Below are 15751 nucleotides of genomic sequence, written 5' to 3'. Positions count from 1 at the left end.
ACAAAGAATATCCTGAAAAAGAATGGTACCTTTTGGAGTATGGCAGGTTCTTGGTGTGAGAGAGAAGGAAATGCATGTTTATGCAATGGGGTATGAATCTGGAGAAGTGGTAGACTGGGGCCATGCTAAGGACTTTAGATGATTTCTGAAAGCACTTTAATGATACAGACAACTTGGGGCAGAGAGATGATAGATTTGGGGAGGGGAGTCAAGATAGAAGCCCCAGAGACCAAGTAAGAGGTTTTTGCAAGAGTAAATTGGAGGGCCTAAATCACAGCAGTGACATTGGAGATGATAAGGATGCATTTGAATGCTGTCCAGTAGATAATCTGTCAGACCTGTTGCCTGAACGTGGAGGGATAGGGAGAATTTGGGGAACAAGTCCCTGCTTGAGTAAATAGGGAGGCCATTTTTAATTTTTTTTTTTTCAACGTTTTTTATTTATTTTTTTGGGACAGAGAGAAACAGAGCATGAACAGGGGAGGGGCAGAGAGAGGGAGACACAGCATCGGAAACAGGCTCCAGGCTCCGAGCCATCAGCCCAGAGCCTGACGCGGGGCTCGAACTCACAGACCGCGAGATCGTGACCTGGCTGAAGTCGGACGCTTAACCGACTGCGCCACCCAGGCGCCCCTAGGGAGGCCATTTTTAAAAGCTCTTTCTGTCCTGCCTCTCTGGCCACTACTGCTCTTCTGTCGGCTACAGTAGCCTCTCCTTTGGGTCTCGGTGATGCTTCTCATTCTGCTGCTCGCGTCACCTTTCTCCCACCTCTCTGCTGAATGCTAAGTTGATTTTTCTGGTTCATACTTCACCGAACTTCAGAACCATATGTTCAGCTGCATTCTACACATGGATATTCTAGAGCAGTGGTTTTCAGAATTTATCTGAGGACTCCCCAGAGGCTGTCTGAAACTTCCATGAAATTCACAAGGTCACACTATTTTCATAATGATAGGAAGTTTACTTGTGGTCTTAACTCTTTTTCTCATAAGTACATAGTGGAGTTTTCTAGAGACTACATAATGTGGATGTCACAACAAATTGGATGCAGAAGTAGATGTGAAATCGACCTGCTTTCTGTCGATTAAGCCAGATATTAAAGATGTTTGGAAAAATGTAAAAACAGTACATGCATACATTTCACTCTCTTCTTGTTTTGGAAAACTTATTTCAGAAAATATATATTCATTCAGTGAAAATACATATTCGTGTAAGAGTTTATTTTTTTCTTTAAATATTTATTTATTTTGAGAGAGAGAGAAAGTAAACAAGAAAGGGGCAGAGAGGGGGAGAGAGAATCCTGACTCAGGACTCAGTCCCATGAACTGTAAGATTATGACCTGAGCCAAAATCAAGAGTTGAATGCTTAACCAGCGGAGACACCCATGCACTCCAAGAGTTTTTGTTTTTGTTTGTGTTTTTTAATTTTTTTTAATGTTTATTTTTGAGAGAGAGAGACACACACACACACACACAGAATCCTAAGCAGCCTCCAGGCTTCGAGCGGTCAGCACACAGCTGGATGCGGGGCTTGAGCCCTTGAGCCAAAGTCAGAGGCTTTAACCGACTAAGCCACCCAGGCGCCCCAAGAGTTTATTTTTTAAATGAATTAATATATTTTTAAATATCTCTGTAAATTTCTAATATGGTAAATATAGTTTTAACCCACATAAACAAAAGATCTTTGGTGTTCTCAGTAACTTTTAAAAGCACAAAGGGGTCTTGAGACCAAAACGTTTGAGAATTACTGTCATACAGAAACAGTAAACCTAACATCAAAACCAAAGCTCATTCTCATGTATTTTCCAAACTTAGTTTTTGTCTTCTATTACAGTATCTTGGTAGGTGGTACTACTGTCTACCCACATTCCAGGCCAGAAATCTGAGGGTCATCCTTACTCCCCCTTTTTTAACCTAGACAGCAGTAGTGATCACTAACATTTATTGGGTACTCGCAAGGGGCCAAGTACTATTCTCAGTTCTTTACATCCGTTGTCTTATTAAAGCCTCACAACAACCCTGCATGGTAGAGGTATTAATACTTACCCCTGTTTTACAGATGAGGGGAACAGAGGTACAGGTTCTTAAGTGGCTTGCCCATGGTCATACAGCTAGTAAGTTGCAGAGCCAAGATTTGAATCTAGTCAGTCTTTTGAACCTGCACTTCTTTATTCTGAAACAGTTTGTGTAGATTGATAGGACATGTTTCTTAAAGATTTTATTTTTATTTATTTATTTTTAATGTTTATTTATTTTTGAGAGAGAGCAGGGAGGGGCAGAGAGAGAGGGAAACACAGAATGCCAGCAGGCTCCAGGCTCTGAACTGTCAGCACAGAGCCCGACTCAGGGCTCGAATTCATGGACCGCCAGATCATGACCTGAGCTGAAGTTGGACGCTTAACCAGCTGAGCCACCCAGGTGCCCCTCTTGAAGATTTTATATGCACATTCCCTATAAAGTCATCTGGGCCTGGTGCTTTTTAGAGAGGTAAATCTTGGAGGACTTTTTTCAGTGTTTTTTGATGTTGTTCTAGGATCTTCTCTATAAGCTCATTTGGGTAATTATACTTTATAGGGCAGACACTGGGCCTATAGCTTGCAAATTTGGCCCAGTGCCTATTTTTGTATTCCAAGTTTTGCTGAAACACAGTCACATCCATTCATTTATGTGTTGTCTGTGGCTGGTTTTTGTGCTACCATAGCAGAGTTGTAGTTGAAAGACTATGTGGCCTATAAAATGTTTACTATCCGGCTCTTTACAGGAAAGATTTGCCAAGCCATGTTATGGAACATTGTTTACATTTTGAATTCTGTCTTTTTTAATCCCCGGCACTGTTTGTATTTCTTTTTTCTCCCCATTGTTCGGGATTACTAAAATTTTGTCAGACTTCCTGGTAACACTGTTGGGTGTTCCCTTTTCTGCTGTGCTCTTCAACGATTTAAATAGCATTAGACTTAGAGTTACATGTTTCTTAGAAGTATTCTAGTAAAAACAAAAAACACTGAATGGCAGTATTGGTCAAACTGTCTGATCCTGATGGGTGATTTCATAAATTCCTCCATTTCTTCTGTTCTAATTACTGTTTATTTTCTTGCCTTTTTCAGGGTCAGAGTTAAATCTCTCTTCCATCTTTTCAAGTTAGTTATAGAGTTGAGCCTAAAGAAATATCTTCATTTTAGAAAATCATCTCATTTTTTCCTAATTTTAAAAAATCAGGTTAACTACCAGTTTATTTTTTTCATAAAGCCACACCTTGGAGTTACTAGTTTACTTTGTAAAGTCCTTGGTTTCTCCTTTTATCTCCACTAATTCCTTCTTATGCTTCATTTAGTTCATTTTTTAACTTCAATAAGATGCTTTTTATTCATTCTTGTTTGTTGAAAATAGTTAAGGCTAGGAATTTTTCTTTAAGCATTGGTTTAGCCGTATCTTAAAATTTATCATGTGTTTTGTTTTCACTAGTATTTTCTTGGTAACTCTACAGTTTTGGTATTTCTTTTTCTTTTTCAGCTCAAAATTTATTTAAGGCTGTTTCATTTGCTAGTTTTGTTGTTTCTAATGTGGTTGCATTGTAATCCAGAAATGTCATCTGTATTATTTGTACTTTTTGCAATATAGTGGTGTTTTCTTCAGTACTATATTGTGTGTGTGTGTGTGTGTGTGTGTGTGTGTGTGTGTGTACGTACTTTTATACTGTTTCATCGGTATTTGTCAAAAAAGGTGTTCTCTGTCCATCAAGGTAGATGGTTTTGCCTTTTTTCCCAGTTTTTCTGTCTCCACTTGATATACATGTTTTGATACTAAGTTTTGGTATATAAAGGTTCTTTAGCTGTTTAAATTTTTTTAGTTGGTTTCTTTTATCAGTATGAAACATCTTGTTTTTTATAATGCTTTTCTGATTGAATTTTTTTAAACTGGACATTAATACTGCTTTTATTTAAATTTTGTTAGCATTTTTGGTCATATATCCGTATACTTTTCCCCCTCAACTTCCTGTATTGTTTTGTTTTAGAAGTGATTTTTGCAAAGTACATTCCTTAAAGTTTTTCTTTTCTTAAAAAAGCTAAAGAGCTTTTATTAATAAGTAAATTTAACTCATTTACATTTATTTTGATTACAGATCGTTTGGAGCTCATGCGTGGCATCTTAATCTATATTTCATATTAACTGCAATTCTGAAATAATTATTTTTATTGCATTTTCTGTATCTTTTGAATGGATTGAGTTTTCTTATTTGCTCATTTTTTTTCTCTTTTCAGTGGTTTGGATATTTATTGATGTAATTAACCTAAATTTTAACTGCACAAACACACTAGCCAAAAATCATGCAGTAATTATGTCTGTTACCCAGCAACCCCATCCTTACCACCCTACCTTCACACGCAGTTAACTTCTTTACTCTTCCAGTATGCGTCATGTTCATATCTGGGATTTCACTTCAGATTATTTAGTTCAGTTTTATAATCAGTAGTTACATTGTCTTAATATTTTTACTGGTTTTAGTTAACTCTTCTGGCCCCAGAAATGAGGACCTATCTCGGCCTTACTTTCCCCATGACACTCGACTGAGGAGTACAGCAGCTCTCTGAATTGGAGGCAGGGATGGGGCTGCCGGGTGACAGACGGAAATACTGCTTCTGAATTCCTGGTCACTTTTGGCATAGTGTTAAGGTTCTCCTACATTATTCACATAAATCGTTCACAAGTGTTTGCCTGTAGGTTATCTTCTAATTCCTTGAATGTATTAAAGACCATTTTCCTGTTGCTGTCTCATATAAATAATGTCATTGGGTTTTAAATTGTTACAATCTTGTCTTTTCCTTTTAGTAATACAGTGGCAGGCAAGCCTGTGTTTTAGCAGTGGATAACCGTATTACAAGGTTACATTCAGTTGCCAGATACAGTGCTGAACCTGTACTAAACATGCAAAGGTTGAGTTGGAGTTTTTGTGTTTTTTATGATTTCATAGTTATGTGTACTTTATCTTTCTTTTGGTTTCAGAGGTACTTTAGAATATTCTAGTGCCTTGTTTTCCTTGTGACAGGAATATACATTATTGCTGCTTTCTGGGAGCATTAAATTGTCTGGGAGACAAAAGTTTCATATATAAAGTAATTAGACCTAGAATGTACTTGGCTCAAATTATTAATGTGAGGCTTTTTGGTTGCCTTCAAGAATGGAAGGGATTCCAAGCAATAGATGGAATGTAATTTTGTAATTTTTTCAGTGCAGTCCTCCTGAATGACAGTTTGCTTGTATTACTTTAGAGGAATCAAAATCACATGAAAAAATAAGAGACCAGATCCCGTATTAAAGAATACTAGTATTAGTGACGTAGACAAACTACACCAGTGGCCGGGAGATAGAAGGTGGTTAGTGAGGCCAGACCTACATGAAGGAGACTCTAGAGCTGCGAGGGGTGGGGGTGGGGACGGGGGAGCAGGTAGCTGCTGGAAATGATACCGGTGACCTCTTTATCACACCATCATACGCATTGTAGGCATTTAACAAATATTTCCTGTATTTGGTCCACAGAATAGCTTCTGCTTGTGGAGTTTTTACATTGTGCTGGGTACTAGATCAACACTGCCTGTATGGGCAAGGTGAAAGACACACAGACGACCCAGTTCTAGTGGCAGCTGTTCTAATTTCAGGCCTGGAGCTCTCAACCCTTGGGCAGCATTTTCTCCGAGCATCCTCATTGGTCACATGGATACATTTCACTTTATTTGTCTGACAGTGGCATCTGTAAAGATGTGTCGAACTCTCATGGAAACGTTAAACGGCCGCAAAAGGTGGTATTGTACCGATCATTAACAGATACCCGTTGTTTGTATCGCCTTGTACTTGGTGCTCTGTAAGCAGTAACAGTTAACTCGAGGATAGCTCTGCAGGGTATAGGTGTTACCCCATTTGATGGGGGAGACCACAGGCTCGGTCACGTCTATACAGCTTGTCCAAAGACACAGAGCTCAGTAAAGGCAGCACTGTGATTAAAACCTGGGTCCATCCAGCACTGAAAGTTCTTATACCACGCGGCATTGATGTAGTTTAGAGACTAGGTATATCTTCACCGGCTTGAGTCCTTTCCATTAGTTTGTTTACTTATTTGATCTCTTTTAAGGGTCTAAAAATACACTTTATAATTTCAGATTGTTCATACAGTAGACAAATGGCTATTTCTCAGCTCTGCTTAAGAGAGGTTATCTATGTTACTTCTCCCATTTTGGTTAGTTTCATAGATGTCATTCTGTTATCTTTGTATTCACTTCCCCGTTCTGAGTTTGTCCTATTTGAGACTTTATGTTTTAACAGCAAAAAATATTGTTAACTTTGTCTGTTTTTAAAGAAACTGTCAGATTGTTTTCTATCCTTTCTACCTGTTACTTGTGTTCAGTCTTTCAGAGATGAAGAATAGCAACCAAACACATTAAAAATGAGGCAGATTAAGAACAGTTTCCAGAGAATCGAGGATTCTTTTAGGATTACCAAAATTCAATTCAGCACATTTGTTCTTGAAGCTACTGTGAGTTCTCTAGTTGCACAATCAGGTGCTTGTACTCTGATCAGAATAATATGGGACGGAGCTGGTGAGCATGAGCTGTCCAGGCCAGGGGGTGCTGATGATGTCCATGCCCTTATTGGAGAGGTAGCTAGCAGAAGTAAAAATTTGACTCTCTCCTAAGAAAACCCTAGCCTGTGAGTGAGGATATCCTCACGCACTTGAACTTTCCGTTCCTTTAGGGTTGTTTTTCTTAGTGCCTTTTTACTTAGATGGCTTACTGTGGAGGTACACTTTACTGGCTAATCTTTTCCACCCCTTTTCTTTTGTTGGGATTAGTGCCAGAACAGATAAAGCCCAGTGTAAGCCAGCCTCAGCCTGCCAACTCTAATAACGGCACTTCCACAGCAACCAGCACTAATAATAATGCCAAGCGAGCCACAGCCAACAATCCGCAGCAGCCGCAGCCGCCGCAGCAGCCGCCACAGCCGCCACAGCAGCCGCAGCAGCCGCAGCCGCAGCCGCAGCCACCACAGGCCTTGCCTCGGTATCCTCGGGAAGTACCACCACGATTTCGCCACCAGGAACACAAACAGCTTCTAAAGAGGGGTCAGCATTTTCCTGTCATAGCAGCAAACCTGGGATCTGCTGTTAAAGTGTTAAGCAGCCAGTCAGAAAGCAGTGCTTTAACAAATCAACAGCCACAAAATAACGGAGAGGTGCAGAACAGCAAAAACCAGTCAGGTGAGAGAAGGCATTTCTTACGAGACTCCCACTGTCATCATTAGCAGCGTAGCAAGTGTATACATTCATGGCTTTTGGGGGGTGTATTTGTGTTTGTCAGTGTCTGCAAATAAGAGTTCCGTGCAGGGAGTTATGAATGGGGAACCCTAAAAATGTTTCCTGTAAGCTGACTGCCCGTCTTGCTTTTTAAATGATTAATCACTGTCCCTCCAGGTTCTACCCATTTTAGTAAGTAGCTTATAGCTTAAATCGATAAAACTGTAGCTCAGATTGAGCACCCTCCCCCAAGGGATGTGCTAAGCAGTTATACACATTATTGCAATTAATTGTTGACAGCTCTGTGAGGCATAAGTTGTTCTTATCCTCACTTTTCAACAGAGGTAACTGGGGCACCAAGACATTAGCTAACTTGCCTAACCTCACTCCGTTACCATGTGCCATTAAAAGACTGTTGCACGTGGAAATTATATTCAGACAGCACACCCATTCAGTTATTGCCACAGATCAGCAAGGGTGGTGAGGCAGGAAGTGTATGTGATTACAGTTTTCTCAAAGCTCGGTTTGTTTCAACATGTTCTGACGGGCTCTGATGGTTTGTCCCTTCATTTTTCAAACTGTTTTGGAAGCATTTACTACAAGCCAGATAGAGACTTGAGGAGAATCAAGGTTCCCACACATGCAAACACTAGCAGATCCTGGTTATGAACAAAGTTTCTAGAGCCAAATGGACCTGGCTTTTACATCCCGGCTCTTTGGACATGTCACTTAATTGCGCTACGAGCCTGCCTCTCATCCGAGCAGCCTTTACTAACCATCCCGGCAAGAGTTACTCTCTCTCTCTCTCTCTCTCTCTCTCTCTCTCTCTCTGCTGTCCTATGTACACCAGGAACTCCTCTGCACGTCATGTTACCATGTCTCCCAGCTAATGAGGGGCAGAGCTCAAGTTCCAGCTCCAGAGCTGTGCTCCTGACAGCCGTGCTGTATTTGGGCACCATACTGCACGGTGGTGGGGAAGGAGGAAGAGGACACAGATGTGATCTTTCTGGCATAGGTGATCAGAGCAGCACATTAGTATTGGAAAGGATGCAAACGTAAATTACCACCGCCCCTCCCCCCACACCCCAGCCACTTAACTCCCTTGTGTGGGCTTGCCCAATCACTTAACTTACTTGGACCTTCTCCTAATCTGTTAGTACGGACATTAATGCCCAACCTATATGGTTGCTTTGAGGATTAAACTGTGCGATGTGTTTTAAGCATGTAGCTTGGCGCCTAATGTTTAGGTGCTGAATGAATTATCTTCCCCAAAACTTTTACAAAAGAACTTGTACTTTTCAGGAAGAAGAGTCTGGTTTAGACATTATATATGATGCCAAGCAGTTAATTTGGTGTGAAGTTCATCTGAGAAATCAGATTGGGAACAGATGTATTGAGTCATCAGCATGTTTTCTAAAAGTGTGGTTGAAACCTTAGGAGAGGCTACTCACACAACACGTGCTCAAGTACCTACACACCAAACTGGTGGCATCGGAGTTCACAAAACAAACAGGGAAGTGGGCCAGTAAATTTAGAAAATGGTATGATGTTGAATACGCTTTTTCAGTTTGGGAAATGAAAGAACGAAGGTGTTTTTGAAATGGACCAGTAGGAGTGTAAGAGTGTTTTTCTCAAAAGTGGGTAGTGGTCAGAAATCCCCAAGTATGACAGATGTGCATTCAGATGAAAAGAAGGCCTATGTGAGCATAGGAAGAAATCTTCAACAGAGGCTGAAAAGGAAAAGTATCCTGCGTGTTTCTCCAAGGACTTTCCGAGGGGGCACTGCGTTAATGTGGAGGTGGAGCCGGAAGCCAGGAGGGTGCGGCAGTCGGCAGTCTGGCTGAGCCCGGAGGCTTGTGAATGACAAAGGCAGAGTGCTCTGCAGAGAAACCAGACTTGTGCTTTTACCTGTTTTGAAAACATTTGGGAACCCCCCTTACCAGCATATGTCACATGTTTACATTAAAACATCTTTGTAGGCGCTACTCGGAGTAGGAGCAACTTTAGCCACGTAAGAGACCACTGGGTGTCTGTGAGCTGGGAAGCCGCCTGAGACTGTCAGGCCTGCCCTGGCCTCTGAGGGGTATTTACAACAGTAATGACTGACCTTTAGCAGGTGTTCGCTACGATGCACACACCTCACGAACACATTTAAGCCTCATTTTACAGATTCGAGCTTAGGCTAGTGATCAGTGAGGAGCGGCGTAGCCTATGTTATAAACAGCTTGAGCAGTAGTCCACAGACACAAAAGCTGTGGTGTCGTGAACTGCATGCAGTTCAGAATTGTACGAACATGATCTTAACTTTTAATTTTTGTATCCGTGTTTGACATTTTTGTTTCCCGAACAGATGCAGTTAATGGAGATGATTTGACATGTTAATCAGTACATACAATAAATACGCAGCTATTTGCTTAAAGTTTTCATGATAAAAGTGAGGAGTGCTGGATACACCTCCCTTGTCCTCACAGAACTCATTTCTCGTTTATTCAGTACAGTCAGGGAGCAGGGGTCTCACCTAGATGAGAACAGGTACTTCGTGAATCAGAGGTCACAAGCTCAGCCCCTTTGAGGGCCTAGCAAGTAAGCGAAGTAGAAGATAAGAAAGAGTGATGGGAACTGGGGCAACTGTACTGAGTTTTGTACCCTTCCGAAATACCTGTGCCAGCCTTTAGAACCCTGCTGCGCTGGTCAAACCAGACTGCTCTGCGTGCCCAGCTTCCCATTTGTGGCCGGGCCTCAAACACGCATGATGCTTTCAGTCCGTGCCAAGGGACTTAGAGCCTTCGGGTATTGGGCTTTGCTGCTGCCCAAATAACACTTCAGTTTGGGGGACCTAGAGGCCTTTAGGTAATAAAGGATCTGGGCGGCGCTGATGCACCTAACAGGGCTGGCAGCAGTATTGTTCTTACGGGGACAAAGTGTTCCGACCCACGTTTTATTATCCAGCTGACAAAGAGCTAAACGGATAGAGAAACAAATCCCCGTGTACCCTGCACCCAGATCCAGCGGTTGTTAGTAGTTTCCCACCTTGATTTCACATACACACCTCCTTCCCTCACCTTCCTCCTTGCCTTCACGTGTACACTTCCCCATCATGTGTACATATGTGTGCACACACGTGCACATTCATTACACTTCACCTTTAATACTGCTACAGGAAGTTCCCTAAGAATAAGGATCGTCTCCTGTGCAACCATGATGCCACGATCCACCCCTGCGCAAAGAGGGGACATGTTCAGTATCTTGTAATACGTAGTTCGTGTTCACAGTTCCACTGGTTCTTCCAAGAATGTCATTTTGTTTGTTTATGGTAGGATATCGTTTATATAAAATATAAAGCCTGCAAAACAACATTCTGTATTGCTTAGAGATGAGTTTAGATACAGCATTTTGAGTGGTTACCCTCGGTGACTCACTGGGGAAGGGAGGAGATGTGGTCAGAGAAGGGTGCACAGGACTTTTTTGTATTAGTTATTTCTCATGGGGAGGGGCATGTGGGTATTGTCTGCATTACTTTTCATAGCCTTTACTACGTTTGAATTTTTTTTTTTTTTAAAGAAGTCTCAAGGTCATTTGAGCTATCATGGGGAATGACCAAGAAATGGGGCTGTTTTAGTGAAAAAGAGAATGTTAAGGTTTCCAGAGATGTTTCAAGATGAAAATATTGTCCATCCACCTGTGCTCTTTACTGCCTTTTCAGTGTGGTTCATGTCCTTGCTGTCCCGGAGCTTCTGCTTTTTGCTCTCTATTCACACCTCTTCGCCCTTAGTCTATAAACCTAGTTAAGCTTGTATCGTCTTTTTAAGAAAAATTTAAACTCCCAGTCTCCTGAGGAGTCACAGAATTTCTCTCCTCCACCGTCTCGCAGAGTGGTCTATATTTGTACTCTGATACATCACTTCAGTCCTCTGTAGCCTGGCTCCTGCTCACTTGACTAAAATAGCTCTTCCTAAGGTCACTGATCTTCTGAACGACAAATCCAGACTAACTTATTTTTAGTTTTAGTTGTGGCAAAAAACAGGCTTTTCCGTTTTTATCTTAATAGACACCTACATTTTTATTGTTGATCGCGCCCTCCTCCTGAAAGCTCTTGCATTCTTTCCCTTTTCTTTGACCAGTTTTCAGGTTTTATTCCCCCCCATGGCTTTGCTTCAGATCTCTCCCCAGTTTTAGGCTCATGTCCTCTGGATGTCTTCAGCTGATGTGAGGCCCCTCAAACCCCACCCGTCCAAAATGGAACTTCTCATCCAGCCACATTCCAGTGTCTCTTTCTGGGTTCCATTGCTCAGAAGGTTGGCATCCCCATCATCCAGCACCAGTCATCTAGAAATCTTAAACTCATGTCTCACGGGCCACTGGTTGTCCAGGTCCTGCTGGTTCATCTCCCACATGTCTCAGCTTTTCTCTCCCGGGGATGGCCATCACCACTGGCCCCATCGAGGCACTCACCATCTGGTCTGGAGCAGCACCCCTGAGATTGTCTTTTATGGTTGTCTCCCAGCAGCCTCACCTCGTGTCTCAAACAGAAACCAGCCATGATCCGTGCATCACATTTGGTTGGTAGTATTGCTTTTGTCTTCTTTAATCTAGAAGAGGATGGCTTGCAGCCCATTCCAGTCAAGTTTTACTGGAAGACTGCCACGCCACTCGTGTCCACATTGTTTTTATGCCTGCTTCCAGGCCACAGTGGCAGAGTGGTTGCCACAGAGACCATCTGACTGGCAAGACTTAAAATATTCACTAATCGGACCTTCACGGGAAAAGTTTTCCCAGCCCCTGGACTAGAGGCCAGAATAACTGAAAGAAACGTTCTAGACTTTGTCCCTTGAGTGCTGTTTGAAATTGTGCATGTCAGCCTCTCATATTCCCAGTGGTACTGCATCATCCTTCCCAGAAATACTGTGACACCGAAGTACTATTTACTTCTGAAGGACTTCGTCCTCTGGTGAGAATGAAGTCTTTAAGGCAGAAAGCACACGTTTAACTGTTAAATCTGTTATATGCTATATATTTAATAAGAAAAGTAAATGAACTTTCTTGAATCTAAATTCTTCCTGAGCAGATTATACTGTTAATTTACAAATCACTTGAATTATAGCCAGTCTGTGCTCTGCCTGCACATGCCCGCTTTGATCTTTGTGCAGAGGCTCTAGGAAGTGACACCTTTCTTCTTGAGATGTGATGCTAGAGCTGCCCCCAGCACCCTTGAGAGACTAGGAGCCGGTGGTAGTTTGCATTTCCAGTGTTCTGCAGTTAAAGCACAGTCATACGGATCTTAGTTTGCCCACATCATTGCCGTGTGTACAGATTTGTGTTTTGCACCACACTCAGTAAAACTCCACTGTCCCCTTTCCTCACGCCAAGACGGGGTTTCACAGTCTCGCTGTTGCTTGCTGTTTCTTGGAAAAACTTAACAGGATTGTTAATAAGGTTCCTCTGGGTTTATCCTCTGGATCATTTGTGGTGATGGGTTTTGGTTTCCTTATCTGTAAGGGAAACATACTAAAAATTTGACCTCTCCCAATTCTGAAATAATCTCAGTCTCTGAAATGTTTTAGTTGCAATCGCCGAGGAACCCTCTTCTTTTTACACCTTAATTAGACGAGGATCTCCCCACCTCTGTCTAAACTGCACGTTTTTCATAACCAAAAGGTCCTTGGTAAACAGTTTTCAAAATACTCTTTTAGGTTTTTTTGAAAGTATCAAATAGTTTTCAGATTAAAAATGGAATTTTAGCTAATAAGTGCTGATGGATCTCTACTTTTCCTAAAATACATAGAAATATATAGCAAAAGACACATTTAGACCACCACCACCTCCAAACCAGCTCATGACTAGATTCTGAGAAATTTTTACTAACATTAAAGGTGATAGAATTTGGTTTGCAAAATGTATCATGCTGTTTGCTGGGGGGTTTTTTTGTTTGTTTGCTTGCTGCTTTTGATGTATTTTGACATAAAAAGGCTTCGCATTTGGGGCAAGTAGTCAGATCTAGGTCCTTTGTTTTGTGGGTTTTTTGTTTTTTGTTGTTTTGTTGTTTTTTTTTACTTTTTTATGTATAAAAAATTCTCATTCACTGGTGACTTCATGGTTTCATCTTTTAACACAATCATATGAAATTATTTTTGACAAAATTTGTCTCATTTCAAGAAATCTTTTTAAAGTATTGGATATTCCTTTTCTCCTGTTGATTTAAAATGCTAACATTTCACAAATGCTTGGATCTGTTTCTGGTTTGCTTTTACTGTTCGGTTAAAGCTTCGACACTCGGGCAGTGCAGCACTGGCTAGCTGTTGCATGATCATGCGGTTCCCCCCGCCCTCTCCCACTCCTGAGATTTTTTTTGGAATTCTCTTATGTTCTACATGAATCTTAAGTCACTTAAACCAAGTTACACACTCCTGCTGGCAATTTCTTTTAATTGAATTAAACTTTAAGAAAGAATATTATTATTATCTTCTTATTCAGGAACAAGTTTCTGTATTTAATCAAGTTGTCTTCTGTGGCCTGCAATCAAATGTAATCATAAATGACTAAATATTTTTGTTAGCTTCATTCCAAGCTCCTTTATAGTTTCTGTGGCTGTTGCAGTTAGGATCCTTTTTCAATCACATTTTCTCATTGACTATTTCTGGTGTATAGGAAAACCATTGCTTTTACATGTTAACCTGCTTTGTTTCCTGTCTGCTCTCCTTACCTTTTTTCTGGATCATCTTCCAGCACAAGGCTGCGTATTAGTGTTGACGACACCTATCCTACCTTTTTCCTGTCATTATGGGAATGCTTTTGCTGTTTAAGTGTTAAATTCCAGGTCTGTTCATTTATTTTCAGCTTATGTAGTTTTGTCTAACATTCTTGATCTTATTTACTCCTGCTATTTGGAAGTGGCAAGAAAACACGCGCTTGTAGAAAAACAAAGAATGGAAACAAGTACTTTTGCTCTAGCCTTTGAGATGATGATGATGATGGTGGTGGTGGTGGTGGTGGTGGCAGCTTGATTATTTAGATTTGGAGATGTGGATGGATTTGGGGCTTGGCAGTGTTTAGGATTTGCCACGCTCAGGAAGCAAGCAAGGATAAATCTTAGGTTTTAGGAAACTTACTGAGATGAAGAAAAGCAATAAAGAAGCAGGAACTTTTTTCCCCCTTTGAGAGGAGGTGCCTGTGGGGGAATAATTCAGGAGTTAGCATTCTTTGTGAGTTATGTAGAGATCTAAAGTAAGCAGGTTGTTGTATGCTTTCCAGTTTTGTTCTTCCTGAGATAGACGTGATGGAGTGAAAAATGTGCTTTGGAGACAGGCCTGAAAAATCCCAGTAATCGTCACTATATATTAATTAGTGATAATAACCGCCCTCATTTATTAAGTACCTACTCTGGATCAGGTATGGTTCAAAGCACTTTTAATTATTAACCATTCAATCTTCCAGCTATTTGTGATGGGTATTATTATCGTCCCTGCTTTACAGATGAGGAAACTAATTTGCAGGAAGACGGAGCCTCTTGCCTGTGATCACACAGCTAGTAAATGGCAGGGCAGCTTTTAAGTCCAAGCAGTCTGGCAACAGAGCTGTGCTCTTACTCACTGTACCCAGTTGGCGCTCCGTGGAGCAGTTACTCGAAGCTGGTATTGAACTAAATACTTCACACAGGACAGTGTAGCTCCCGGCTGGGTGGCGTGGTACTGTTTGTGTCCCCAGTCTGCAGACTTGGTCATACAGCTGCTGCATAGAGCCCGGACTTGAACCTCTGTGTCTCTAGAGTTCCAGCCGTGTTGTTATTAGCCACCTAGTTTTTTTACCCAAGTGCTGAATCCGCTCTTCCTCACCTGTGCTATAACTTACCCTCTGGGCCTCGATTTCCCCATCTACAAAGTTGAAGGGAATAGCTGTGCTTTAGGGTCGTTCCAAGGAGTCAGTGACAAAAATGCATAGAAAACACATGACCCATGGTACTGAATGATGTTGCTGGCGGTGCAGGTGCTAGTCCGTGTATTGGCTTGTTTTTGCCCAACGAGACAGACTGTTCAGTGTCTTGTGTTTTGTGACAAAAATCCTTCTCACAGGCAATGAAAGATGGCAAACTTGATTTGGCAGCTGAAAAAACCTGACTCTCAAACAGGGAGCGGAGACCAGAGTCTCTCATAGAACTTTAAATTTCATGTATTTAGTGAATGATATACATGCTTTTGGTTTCTCTTTAGTCCTTTTTTCTGCTACTCTTTTCTAGCTCATAATGTTTTGCTGCTTGGTGGTTGTGCTTTGAGACAAAATGATACTAGGTGAACCTGGTTTTCCACATTAGCAACATCCTGATAGTGAGTTATATTTGTTTTCTAGGCCTCCAGCCCCTGGCGGTTGGCTCATTGGGTCTGGGATATGACTTGAACCCGTGGGTTATTTAGAAGCACCACATAGGATTCTGATTACCATTCTAGTCGAGAGCTACAACATAAGCGACCCCCTAAA

At 41.5% G+C, this 15751-nt stretch overlaps 1 protein-coding gene across 14 annotated transcripts in view; it reads left to right on the top strand.

Annotated features, from left to right (window-relative positions):
- TNRC6A (trinucleotide repeat containing adaptor 6A) overlaps positions 1–15751 on the top strand; it is a 99592-nt gene that overhangs the window by 46823 nt on the left and 37018 nt on the right. For 13 of the 14 annotated variants that reach the window (XR_006963594.1, XM_047087665.1, XM_047087652.1 and 10 more), the window contains one exon: positions 6842–7246. The exons of the other annotated variant lie outside the window; for it this stretch is intronic. Coding sequence is in view for 12 of the 13 variants with exons in the window: in XM_047087665.1 (XP_046943621.1) it covers positions 6842–7246 (405 nt within the window). In the remaining variant the exon portion in view is untranslated. The remainder of the gene's footprint in view (positions 1–6841; positions 7247–15751) is intronic. 14 annotated transcript variants of the gene reach the window in all.

This window comes from Lynx rufus, unplaced genomic scaffold (assembly GCF_022079265.1).
Source record: "Lynx rufus isolate CCGP_SWC_20201006 ecotype Redwood Valley unplaced genomic scaffold, mLynRuf1.p SCAF_23, whole genome shotgun sequence".
In the NCBI taxonomy this organism is placed as follows: domain Eukaryota; kingdom Metazoa; phylum Chordata; class Mammalia; order Carnivora; family Felidae; genus Lynx; species Lynx rufus.
This window is presented reverse-complemented; position numbering and strand designations above follow the sequence as displayed.